This window comes from Protopterus annectens, chromosome 4.part1 (genome assembly GCF_019279795.1).
Source record: "Protopterus annectens isolate FY-2018-M chromosome 4.part1, PAN1.0, whole genome shotgun sequence".
NCBI classification, from domain to species: domain Eukaryota; kingdom Metazoa; phylum Chordata; order Ceratodontiformes; family Protopteridae; genus Protopterus; species Protopterus annectens.
The window spans coordinates 330,802,607-330,816,026 of record NC_056734.1 but is presented as its reverse complement, the minus strand read 5'-3'; the positions used below and the strand labels follow the sequence as shown (position 1 = coordinate 330,816,026).

The 13,420-nt window shown below is 36.5% G+C and overlaps 1 protein-coding gene across 1 annotated transcript in view; it reads right to left on the bottom strand.

Moving 5' to 3' along the window:
* EPHA4 (EPH receptor A4) overlaps nucleotides 1-13,420 on the bottom strand; it is a 366,195-nt gene that overhangs the window by 192,844 nt on the left and 159,931 nt on the right. The window contains exon 5 of the mRNA XM_044070168.1: nucleotides 2,653-2,988. Coding sequence (XP_043926103.1) covers nucleotides 2,653-2,988 — 336 coding nt within the window. The remainder of the gene's footprint in view (nucleotides 1-2,652; nucleotides 2,989-13,420) is intronic.

The window sequence follows — 13,420 nt, the reverse complement described above, 5'->3', positions numbered from 1 at the left end:
CATGGAGTTTGCATTCTTTGAAACAGTGAAAATAAGTACAGTTGAGGGTGAGTACTAATTCTAAGACTATAATTTCTCTGATTATTCCCCACTCTGAAGTAAAGTGATCTTGGAGGTAGTATATATTTTTATTATTTTTTTTTTATTTAACATTTGTTGACCGGGAATGTCCGACTAGGTTCCACAGAGCCTGTTTTCAGCGGAGGCCCGGGGAGAAACGCTCCAGATGCATGTCTTTGGAATGAGTAGCAGGGATGTGGGTGCATAGCCTCCCATACTGGGTGGTATGCTGAGCCCCTGCAAAAATGCTTAAAAAGTATAATTCAATGTTATTCTGGTTGAATCCCAGAATATTTTGTGAAGTTTTTGAAGTAGCATTAGGGCATTTTCCAGGTTCGAGATGCAGACTCAGAACACAAAGTGAATGCAGCATACACACACACACACACACACACACACACACACACACACACACACACACACACACGCATACATACATACATACACACATTCTCATGGTTATATTTCTTACATGTATTTCAATAAGATAATTCAAAGGAAGAATTACCGGTTCATATATGTAAATGTTCAATGATCACCAAGAAATTAAAACATCATACCTAAAGTATAAAGAATGTTTTGAAGCAGTTTCATTTGATTTCAAAAGGGCTTCCATTTTTATCCTTTCAATGCAACACACAGGATGCATTGTAATACACTAGGCTGCCATTTTTCATTACCTGATCAGAGTTGTTGTTGTTTGTCTTTTGGCTTTTCCCGGTTAGGGGTCGCCACAGCGGAACTCCGGTCCGCTTATGACTGGCAGTTGGTTTTTATGATGTCAAATTGCCAGCCCGACACCCAACCTACAACGAAGGCATGCCCATTCAACACATGTCTTTCAAATGCCCACTCAACCACGGGGAAGACATGCAGACTCCACACAGAAGGCACTCCCAACCCAAGCCGAGAATCGAACGGGAGAACCTCTTGCTGTAAGGCAACAACGCTACCACTGCACCACCGCAGGAAACACATTACCTGATCAGAGTGGATTTGAAATGAAAAATGCACAGTTCCCTGTGGTGGAAACAAAAAGAAAATTTACAGTCCACTACTCAGGGACTGCCATTGGTAATATCGGAGACAAACAGACAGGAAAGACAGACAGAAAATGAGGGACACATAGTGACTGAAAGAAAGAAAGAGAAGAGACTGGCACAGATCAAAAGTCAGAAATCAAGCAGAAAATCTTTCTGCATTTTCCTTCAGGCACAGTGCCATTGTACACATTATGTCAGTATTCTGAGTGTTTAATATCTCGCTAACCGAAAACAGGGTAAAGAACTCAATACTTTACAAACATTAAATGAAACACCGCTTCATTGTTTTTGAAAAAATATATTAATTCCATTCGTTTTCATTCACATATGTTGACTTAAAACAGTAGTGCAACACCATAGTTCTTATAATTTCAAGGCATGCTTTACTTTAGTACTGCCGTACTTGTCAATGTGTATATACTTTGCCCATCACGTTAACGTGCAAGAATTAAGTCAAGTGTCCCTTCTCATATGATTGTACAATTAAATCAATAAAACATTCTGTTTTAATGAACTTTCACACCAGATAACATAGTATGACCAACTCTGAAAGGATAACTCTCCACTCCCAACACATGCGCAGTTTCTTAGATTGATATTTGTGAGGTCTCAGAGAAAAAAATATTTAAATAGCATCAGCTGGGGTGAGTGTAGGGACGTCTTTACTTTGGACAGATTTTTTTTATACCTACACAAGACACACTGTCATGAGCTGGTGTGAAACCTTGTTTTAACATAGTCAGACCTAGGCTGAGTACAGTCAGGGGTAATTGCTCAACTTTTAACTTTGTCATATTGCATTTTAGAAAATGCCAGTTTACAAATCCACCATGGATATGCGCAACAATGTTTTCTGAGAAACAGTACAGTAACAGGTATTCAGTATTCATGCTTGCATTCATTTAGAAAATGTTTAGAAAGTAGGGAGGATCCACTCTCAGAAAAACTAAGTATATTGTTAGCAAAGTAGAGTAAATCAAGAGTTGAAGGACCAGCTTCAGCACTAGTGGATTTTTGCTTATGTCTTGAGCATACTGTACTGCATGTGGTAAGGGCCACACTGTACTGTATGTGGTAATGGTTGGCATTAAGGACTGTGAAGAATGAATATTTACTTATGCTCTGTAGGCCAGCTAACTTGCAAATTCCATGAGTAAAACAAAATATTCACTAATTCATAATTAATATTTCTTTTACATAAATTTTTGGACTGGACAGGGTAGAAAGGTATATTTGGGGTTAGTCAACCAAATACAACAGAATGCTATGTCAGATAATGTATGCATTCATTCAGCAAATAGAATGCTAATGCAGTTTTGACTATATTAATTGTCAGCCAAGATGTCTTTACATCATTATGAACTCTAAATAACCATAGGAGTCTCTCATGATAATGGACCTCCTGCATTTTAAGAGGCTCACAGAGTTCAGCTGAAGGATGCTGAAGTGAGTGCAAAGTTAAAATGTAAAACATTTTGACACCGTGAACATTACTTCAAGACTTGATTTCATCTTCTGAAAACTATTAAGAATACATTAGGACACTGACCTGCTTGATTTGTTGTCACAGTGACAGAAACTGCCTGCAGGGGGCTGGGGTTCTGTTTGGATACCCCATTTATGGCCCAGACCTCAAAAGTATAATTAGTGTGAGCCTGAAGATCTGTAATGGATACTCGGGGGTTCTTTAGGCCAGTCTGCTGAGGGATGAAATGTACCCCACTTCCACAAGGACGACAGCGGCTGAGATCTGTACCACACTTTTTGCATACCACATTGTAGGAGATATCATCTCGCCCACCATTTCTCTTTGGAGGTCTCCAGTCCAGGTTCACAGAAGTCTCATTTACATTGGAGATGAGGTTCTGAGGTGCAGTGGGAGGCTCTAAGGGAAGTAAAATATTTACAAAATTTATAGCCTGAAATAAATATTTACAGCATTATTTTCAGAACATGTTATATAAAATACCAAATTAAAAGTGGAATATGTACTGCTGTCTTAAAAAAGAGAATATCTAGGCTATAACATTTAAAAGCACAAAGTATTTTTTGCATTAAGGTACAGTCACAAACAAATATTTTGCTGGATGTTTCACTATGAAGGTAGACAGCTTAAACATCTAACACAGTGTACAACTTAATCAGTAATTCAGGTTGCTCTTTAACAGCACTGAATAACATTTTTGTAACAGTCACTTATTAGCAAAAGGCCTTACAATGTCACACACAAAAAAAAGCCTGAGTTCAGATTCACATGGGAAAATATCTCACAATGTCTCGATCTTCACCCAAGCAAAAGTCAGTAATTAGTATGGAGGCCAGGGCACACAAGTGTCTAAATAAGGAATCAGTGAAGTGGAAAACTAGGGAAGCAGATGCTGGCAAGCCACAGGGATGAGTGCTCTGCAGAGGAAGACGTTACAGCGTGAAGTGGGAGACAGCAGAGCTACCAAATGGAGAGTCAGTAATAAAGAACCTAACATTGCTCTTTGGACTTCTTCCTACTGTTCTCTATCTGTAGTCAGATCATAGCACAATGTGGAATAAATATTAAAGAAGCCATTAAACCACGGCATGTCCTCGGCTAAATTAGTGTGGCAGTGCTTCACACAGAAGAATTGTACTTTAGAAACCTTTCATCGAAATATTCTCTCCCACCAAGTATTAGGTTAACAAGTGCCATGTAAGTACTTCAAATTAAATCTGCTAGCACTATTAAAAACAAAGAAAGTAAAAGGTAGTATATCTGTGTACAAATGCTAGTATTTATAGTAAGGATCCTTAGCAACAGGGATATTTCAGATTACTTGTATTTGTGAAGTTGGGTGCCCAACACAGCACAGTTTTCTTTTGTAGAACAAACATTAAACCACAAATGGGTCTTGGATTACAATTAGTTAGTCAACAAGCATCTGTAAGTGGCCAAGTGTTGATTATAAATGTTATTTTCTCAGATGACAACCACCACTAGGTGCAGAATAACAGTCATAAAATAGTGTATATGCTATAGCATTACATCTGGTCATCTCTTACAAAGAATTTGCACCCCTGTGACCTGTACCAATGGTCTAAGCTGGCCTAAATAAAGTGCATCTTATGTCTCACAGTATGATTAATTTTTTTTTTTTATTTTCTATTTTGACTTCTTGGATATGAGGATTAGGTGATACTACAAATGTAACAGCAAACAAAGTAATACATTAAAGACAAGTTGAAGCCTGCATGGCATGTAAAACTAGCTCTTGGTTGACCACAAACAATTTATCTGTGGGAGACTGGGGCTCTCTCAGAACGATATGTATGCTTATGATGTCTGCGAATGAGGTTCAGCATATCTGAAGACAGATATCTGACTCAGGGTTAGGTAGTTGAAAGCAAGAGTTCATTTCTTTCAGCACTGCTTCCTAGTCTGAGACATTCAGTCTTGCAGCATTAAAGATGTATCTCTGTAACCAGGGAGAAAACATGCATACTTAAATCAATATTTTTCTAATGTTTCAGAGAAGCATTATGCCTTCAATTTTAAAACGTTCACAACTGTTTTATATATATATATATATATATATATATATATACATTTATATATATATATTGAGCAGAAAACAGAAGTTTCTGGCTAGGGCTCTATAGTAAGAAGTAATATAGGTTAACAGATGGTGTCATGTAAGAAACCTACGATTTCTGAAATCTGCATATACTAGTTCCATTTCTTTGAGGTACACCTACAGTTGTAGTAAAGACAGCACCCTGACATATCATCAAGGCAGTTAGGACTTCAACATGCAAATGACCGCTATTTGTGAGTTACAAACCACTGATAAAATCCCCACAGGTGACCAGATGTATCCAAAAAGAATTAAAAACTTCACAGGGAGCCAAATAATACTACAAGAAGACTAAAAGCATGACTAAGCTATAACTTTATACACTGTTCCAAATGGAAACTCCAAGATTCATGCTTAGGCCTTCATAAGAAGGATCAACCTACTAACAAAAGCTGTTCTGGCATTTCTGCCCTTTTTTTCACGAGAAAGTTATTATTTTTTCATGGTACTCAAACTACACTTAAAGAAATCCTCTTCTCCTCTCAGCAATCATTATAGTACACAGCCAGCGTTGTCACAATGGATCACAGGAATAGCTTTATTAGTAACTAAGTTATTGGTATTATAAAAGCTTTCACTCAGCTGATTTTCTCCAGTGCATTTTTAACCCTGTAACACTCAGACTTAATGCTCAAAAACAAATTTAAAACAGCATTCTGAAAAAGATGTTGTTTGCATTTCTGTTCTCATTATATTGGTATTCAAAGTTCTAAAATATAACCAAATTAATGTTTAATTTTCTTTATCTGATTGTGAGCACAAAACCGTTTTAATTTGGAAGTGGCAGCTCTACGCTAATTACAATATTTGCTACAGCAAGTATTTTAAAGTGACTGTTGCTAAACAATATGCTGCATATCAGACTGATATTTTATGTACAGAATTCATTGTCCTGGAAACCAGAGAACAAATACAATGGAAAATACAAGAGAAGGAAATCTTTTAAGGAGTTTGTTGCTGTTGCCTAAAATATCAGATACACTTAATCAGATGCCTTTGGGGATTCAGCCTCACTGTTTACAATGCCTTCCTGCATCTAGCAAAAGCATGTGGTACCATACTACATGATGGAATTATTAACAGGCTAAAATATGTGTGGTAAGATGGACTTCAAACTGGCTCAAGGGTAGAATGATATTGTCAGGGTCAGTGATACCCCCTCAGTTAAGGAAAAGATGACCAGTGGCATTTCCCAGGGGTATGTATTGGGCCCACCTCCATTTGGGCATTTATAGGGTCATGTGTCCATAGGTTAGTACTAGGCTAGATGCCCTGTGGGCCATTTTTAGCCTAGCCAATTTCCCAGTCTGTCCTCGAAATAACAAATCCCGTTTAGTTATAGGTTACTCATCCCATGATTAATAATGATATATTACACCTAATAAGAATAACTCAGATCACACCATAGATATTTTGAGGGGACCCATGCATACAATAAAGCATTAAGGAGCTGCCTCTGTCCATTATTAATAGTAGGGGGGTAGTCCTTGGGTAAACTTTCTGTTTCCCATCCACAGATTTAAGTTGTACTTGAAAATGGATAGGATTGAATTTTGTTTTATGTGGATGGAGAGTCTCTTCCATAGCAGCGGTATCCTCTGTGAAATATATCAGTCCTTCCAAACTGCTCTGTTGAAGTTTCAGGAAAGGTTAAGCTCCCTGGACTGAGTATTTCTAATGCCATTTGACTTGCTGATATGCAGTAAATCTATCAGTAATGGGTGATCTATTTGTTTGTCTGATTTCACCACTGACAACAAGGATTAAGTATATTGGTTGCAAGTTGGGTGCAGTTGTCAAATCAATAAATGATATGAACCCCCTTCAAAATGAACTATCACATGTCAGTGCCTGGAACACTGACAAAGGGCTCAAACAAGTTACTAAAAAATGCAACATTACCTTCTTCAGAAAACAACAAATTGCTACCCCTACTGTGTCATTGACACCCCACTCTTTAACGAATCTGTCATCAGAGACATGGACACCTGAGTAGATGGTTCCTTCTCTTTTGATAACTATGTAATAACAACAGTCAGGAACTCCTTTTATTATCACAACTTATCAGCAAGGCATCTTTTCCAAAAACCAGTGAAGATATTGTTCCCTTGTACTCTGCCCTTATTAGATCCATTACAGAATATAGTGCGCCCTTTGGCATGAATGTCAATAGAAATACCAAACATGAAAGACCACAAAGGTTCCTAACAAAAAAAGCTTTAGGACTCAGAATTCTTAACTATCATGAAAGGCAGGAATTAATGTCATATAGACTGTTGAGGGAGACTTGTCTCTTGTTTTTCATACCTTCAGGTAACCTATTATCCAAGACTTCTTTTTTCTCGATGTGTCATATAGTACAGTCAAAACTTAAACAACTGATATCAAACTACATCAGAGAATAAAGAAAACTAAATGGAGACTTAGGGTCATCACCTGGTGTCCCCATTGCTATGGAATAGACTCACCTTGCATGTCAAGCACTGTGATTGTTGATCCCTTATCAACCTTCAGACATTGCTTAGACAAGTGGATGGATACCCTAAAACAAGTGCTGAGGCTTAAAGGCCTTGTTCTACTTGAAAAGGTAGTAAGATCCTGGGGCTATTTATTGTCAATTCACACATGGCCTCCAGTCAAATAGCTTTGTATTGCCTATAATAGTTACGAATGCCCATATAAAATATGGTCCTATGATCACAGACAATTCAGTTATAACCGAAAAAGAAAACTTCAGTGCAAAAAGGAAACTCTTAATGGCCAAAAAAGTTTTCTCGTTGAAGATATTTTCACATCTCCATAATAAATAGCATGTAGCTGGCTAAGAGAAGATACATGACATCTGACCACATTTGTCTAAATGTTATGCTTTTGAAATATATAAACATATATCTATATATATATCTATATATATATATATATATATATATATATATATATATATATATATATATATATATATACACACACTTACATGTGATGTGTGTGTATATATATGTGTGTGTGTGTGTGTGTGTGTGTGTGTGTGTGTGTGTGTGTGTGTGTGTGTGTGTGCCGTTTCTGAATGTGACTATTAAGCAATGGTATTTGTTAACTGAGAATTTATAATATTTGCATATGCATACATACATACACACACAAACACACACACACACACACACATATATATATATATATATATATATATATATATATATATATATATATATATATATATATATATATATATATATATATATATATATGTGTGTATATAGCATAAATTTAATCAAATTGTTTGTTGGTCAACATCTGTTTAGTCATCTGTTTAGTCAACAAAATTTGATCAGTTAAATAGATGGTTGGTAGGAGTGCGAGACTGCACAATTCATGGGGTGGTGGACTATGTCCTTTCCCCAATATTGTGCTCTCCCAGAATTAGTATCTATATATAGAATATATATATATATACATATATATATATATATATATATATATATATATATATATATATATATATATATATATATATATATATATATATATATATATATATATATATATATATATATATATATATATATATATATATATATATATATATATATGTATATATATATATTTTTTTTTTTTTGTTAGCAGAGGATCCTGGGAGATTGCCCCACTGCAAAAAAAATAAAGTAATGTCGTTTTGTGTGTCATTTTGTGTTTTTTAAGTTTTAGTAGGATGCCAACATTTGGGTTGTTGATGTTTTAAATGTTGTTGTTTCGGTCACTCTATGTATGTATATATATATATATATATATATATATATATATATATATATATATATATATATATATATGTAGAGAGAGAGAGAGAGAGTGATATACTTATATAGAGATAGAAATATATATTAATATATGTGTGTGGATGTTTCTGTATTTTAATGTTCCTGAATAACTACATGTTGAAGCTTCAGCCATATGACAACAAATAAAAACTTCAACTCAATTAAAAAACTTGAAATTAACCATTTTTTGCAGGTGCACAAGCAACCCCTGTACCACCAATGTTGTGGGCAAGCCGCCCTTACCCCTGCTTATATAAACTGACTCCATGGTCATACAACTGCAGAGAAAAGAAATCTTAAGAAAGGAGTGAATCACTGTTATATCTGTAATAGAAACAGTGCCAGCAAGGACTTCCAATGAGAAATAGGAACTGCTGACTTGCAACTTGCTCTTCTTCATCTGAGATGGAGGAGATGCTGTCTCATCCACACCCAGAAACACAGATACACACACACACACACACACACACACACACACACACACACACACACACACACACACACACACACACACACACACACATACACACACACATACACACACACACACACACACACACACACACACACACACACACACACACACACAGATACACACACACACACACACACACACACACACACACACACACACACACACACAGATACACACACACACACACACACACACACACACACACGCGCGCGCGCGCACACACACACATGCACATAACTGTCCTGTTATACTGCTCTGTGAGTTGTTGCCTCTCTAGTAACGCCAACAAATAGAAGACAATAAAAATGAAAGCACTATAATGAAACAAAAGAATACTGAAAAGTACAAATGAGGGAAATGTTAAAAAATACTGTATTCTATGTCAGCATGCCCGACTGTATGCCACACGTGGTGGGACAATCCCTTCATTAAATGTAATAAACCTGTGGTCGCTCATCTATGAAGCATGGGCAAACATCTTGTAAACACAACACCAGTCCAAACAAAATATTTGCAAGTTCGTTTCTGAACAAAAATTAAAATATATTTTAAAACGAAAAACAAAATCAAACAAAATAAATCATAAAATATCTCTTTTATATTAGTCATATTGCAGATCCCACTAGAAATACAGTAAAACAGCAAACCCTGTTATCTTGAGTTTAACTAGAGCCCAATATTCCAGTTTTACAGATATAGGATTCCATTAAATGGGACTTGGTTATTCTCTGCAGTCTTTACTGGACAGCAGTGTGAAGAAAAAGGAAATATAGAATCTCTACTTAGACTAATTTGGATGTGTATTTTCTACAGCTTACCTGCGGCAATGGTCCTTTCGCTATACTTTACCAAATCTTTGTGCACTAAGTATTTCTCCTGTAAAATGGATGGCTTTTAGTAATGAAATAGATATGTGGACTTGTGACAGAAGCTCATTTGTGGACTATAACTCTGCTTCTAACTAGGACGTGGAATCACTGTGTGACTACTTTTGCTAGCCAATTTCTATTTTCTTGTCCTTGAAACTTTGACATCACTGACACAAGGTGACAGTCACCTATAGAGAGACTGAACGTCCTGCTTGGGATTAAATGGCTTTTGATGGACCTGACTGGCATTTCCTTGAATGAGCTCACGTGGACCAGCTGTGCTTTGAGAAGCCCATTTGAGCCTGAACTGTGGCCTGCAACAGCTTGGCCCCATTCAGCACAATTCCCATTTTTCCTTGTTTATGCCATTCCATTTAACTAACTCATAATAGGCCTCACTGCTTAGACATTTGATTGCCTACGTGGACGTGTTACTGTTCGTAGTTTTGTATCTTTTGGCACAGATTTACTCATTTTGTTTTCCGTGACACCCTGCACTGTTTACTTCCACATTTGTTATCTGTACCTATTGCTTTGCACCACATTTCTTACCTACTTTATTCATTTTCATGATTTTTTTTAGCCAGCGTTGTTGTTCAGTTTGTGTACCACCCTAAAAATGAAAAGTGCACTGTTATTAGACTCTGAAAATAAATAACCTACACTTAAGCTTTTCTTTATTTTCAAGCACCAGTGTGGGGTCAATTGGCCTTTACCTTTGGCTATGGAGTACATGTATTATGGGCAACTCCTGTAATCTTTCCACCCTATTTTGCATCCTTGTATCCCAGCAGAGATATACAAGGTTTTACCAGAATCTGGGACTTTTAATGAACGTGGTTGGAGAAGCACATGCACTGAATATTAAAAACTTCCATGCCTTGACTCCTATTAGAGATTAATTTTGATGCCCTGGTTTTGCAGTAAAATTGTGCTCTGAATGACAAAGATCATGTCATTCAGTGCACCACAGACCAACAGCAAGGACCTGTAGACTGTCCATACAGATAAAGTGAGGTCTGTTAACAACAAGACTGCCATTACCACTGATCTGCTGTGTGGTACTGACCTAATATTTTTAAGTAACATTTGGGTGATTTCTAGACTCATTTCTCATCTGCCAGCCATTGTACAATTTGGTATATTTTCTACATACTGTCTTCTCTAGAAGACCACAAGGAATCTACCTGTGTTGCTACATTGATGCACAACTTTCCTACATTTTTATTCCTGTTACATCTTTGACCTCAGTATAATGCAGTAAACAATACAGATGGAATTGTTTCCTTATACTTGTTATATGCAGGTCCACATTGTACACATCTGTGCACATTCCATGCAAGGCAGCATGAGTTTCTCAAACATAATAATAGGAAAAGGTATTCATCCAGGATGGACAGACTTGCTGTCTGTTACATCATTTTTCCTTAGCAGTTGTCCTTCTGCCAATTACTTCTTACATCCGGTGCCCTTTCTTAAATACAGCTCATCTAACTGGAAAATGGAAAGCAGCGGTCCTGTATTCTACTGCACTGATATGCATTACAGCAAGCATGCACTCCTAATAGGAAAGAGCCCAACACTATAGATGATTTACAAATTTACAAGTTATGATTTATTGTAGATACGGCACTTATGTGCCCTTATATTTAAAAACTTAAAAACCTCACAGCTCTGTTAAGTGAAATGCATTTAAAACTAGACAAACTGTTTAGCCAGAAATGCATTATTGTCTTTTTTTTTTTTCATTCAATGGATACTGATGATAATCTCCTCTGGAACATCTTTCTCTCAAAGTTTAGTTTTGTACTACTGAGTTTGACACCTCAGTCTGTTACTCTAGATAAAACACACTCATTAACTTTACCCAGTAACCCTCCATATATTGGTATTTACAAGGTCAGCCGCTCTGCTCATATCAGTTGTGTGATATGATGGTGAAGGGCACGAACAGATGAGTTTCAAAGATCAGGGTTCCAACTAAGAGATTTTATGTATGTGATTTATAGGTCAACAAAAGCAGAAACTAAGATTACACTTCCATAGAATTTCAAAATAACTTAGAGAAATATCATTTTTTTCAGTTTATTAACATATCCAGTATACATCTCTCAGGGACAACATAATACGTGTTGTTCTATCTTTGGAGGTTTGTGATCTTAAAGAAGCAAAATGATTACAGAGGGTCATTATATGTTCATTAACATTTCATCTCAGCTCATTTCCTTTCTATGAGTCACAGTCATTGCCATTCTGATATATGAGTAAGCCAGATGTCATTAAGACACCATTACTAACCCAGAGCTATGTTGCAGATTTGGGCCTACAGAAAGCTGTTTAGGGATTCAGCTGCAGCATTTGCTAGACTCAGGGGTAAAATATTTTTAAATATTTAACAAATCATTAGAGTGTGCATCCATAGTCACCTATGTTTAATACCGCTTACATAACTTCGAATAATATAAAGACTGTCCGCATTTGATTTGCTGAGAAATACAGATGTTGTATCTCTGTGTAAACAGGCATAAATCCTGAGCCAGGTATTGCATACTAGACTTTATATCAACAAATATATGCTTTACATTAACTACGATGGAAAAGTGGGTTGGTACTAAAGGACAGTATTCATAAAATATGATATAGTCCTGTTTAGTCATGTCATATTTCCCAAGTCCTCTAGTCATATCACAACACTACTAGATACCATCTTGGTTCATTTTGTAAGCTTATACTGGCTGCATTTTAATATATTTGGACATGCAGTTAGATATAACATGCATGTAAACACAATGCAATGGAATTTGCGGTGGCACACATTTTCCCTGAACAAAATGTATTATCTAACCATAGTATTTCAGAAAGTGGCAAAAAAATAATTTGCTACACCAACAAAAATATTTCACTGGATAATAAGTGCTTCATAATGTTCATTGAAAAACAATTTAGTTATGGTTTGTTTTGCAACATTTTATTAGTCTGTTTTTTTACCCCTCTTTTTTCATCCTATAGTTCTTCCCCTGTACCCCACATCTATGACTGGGTCTACAAGCCTCTATCATCCACCTTGTACATACTCTGATATTGTCTGGGGCCAGCACAGATATCAAGACTGTCCTGGGGAGTCCCAGCTGTCTACTGTCCATCGAGGATTTTTGTTTATGACCTACCCCATCCATAGCTCTCAACTGTCCAGATTTTCACAGAATGTCCAGATTTTTGCCTCGTTTTTCTGGTCTGCACTGAATAACATTTGTGGTTTTCTGGCAAATCATTGAGGATTGAAGTCACTAAATAATGACAAACATTTGAGTTTCAGACTTCACATCCTTCAGAAAATGCATGCTAACACAAAACCTTTTATTCTTGCAACTTTCTAAGTCTATAAGAGCAATATTTAATTTGACCCTTCCTGCGTGCCATTGTCTCCCCATTATTGTTGGCTGTGTCCAAATATCTTGTACTAAGATGTTGACAGGTATGAACCCCATCCCCCCTTTCTGGTATCAGTAGTTATTTTGGAGAGGCAGGCATGCAACATGAACATGTGGCAAATCAG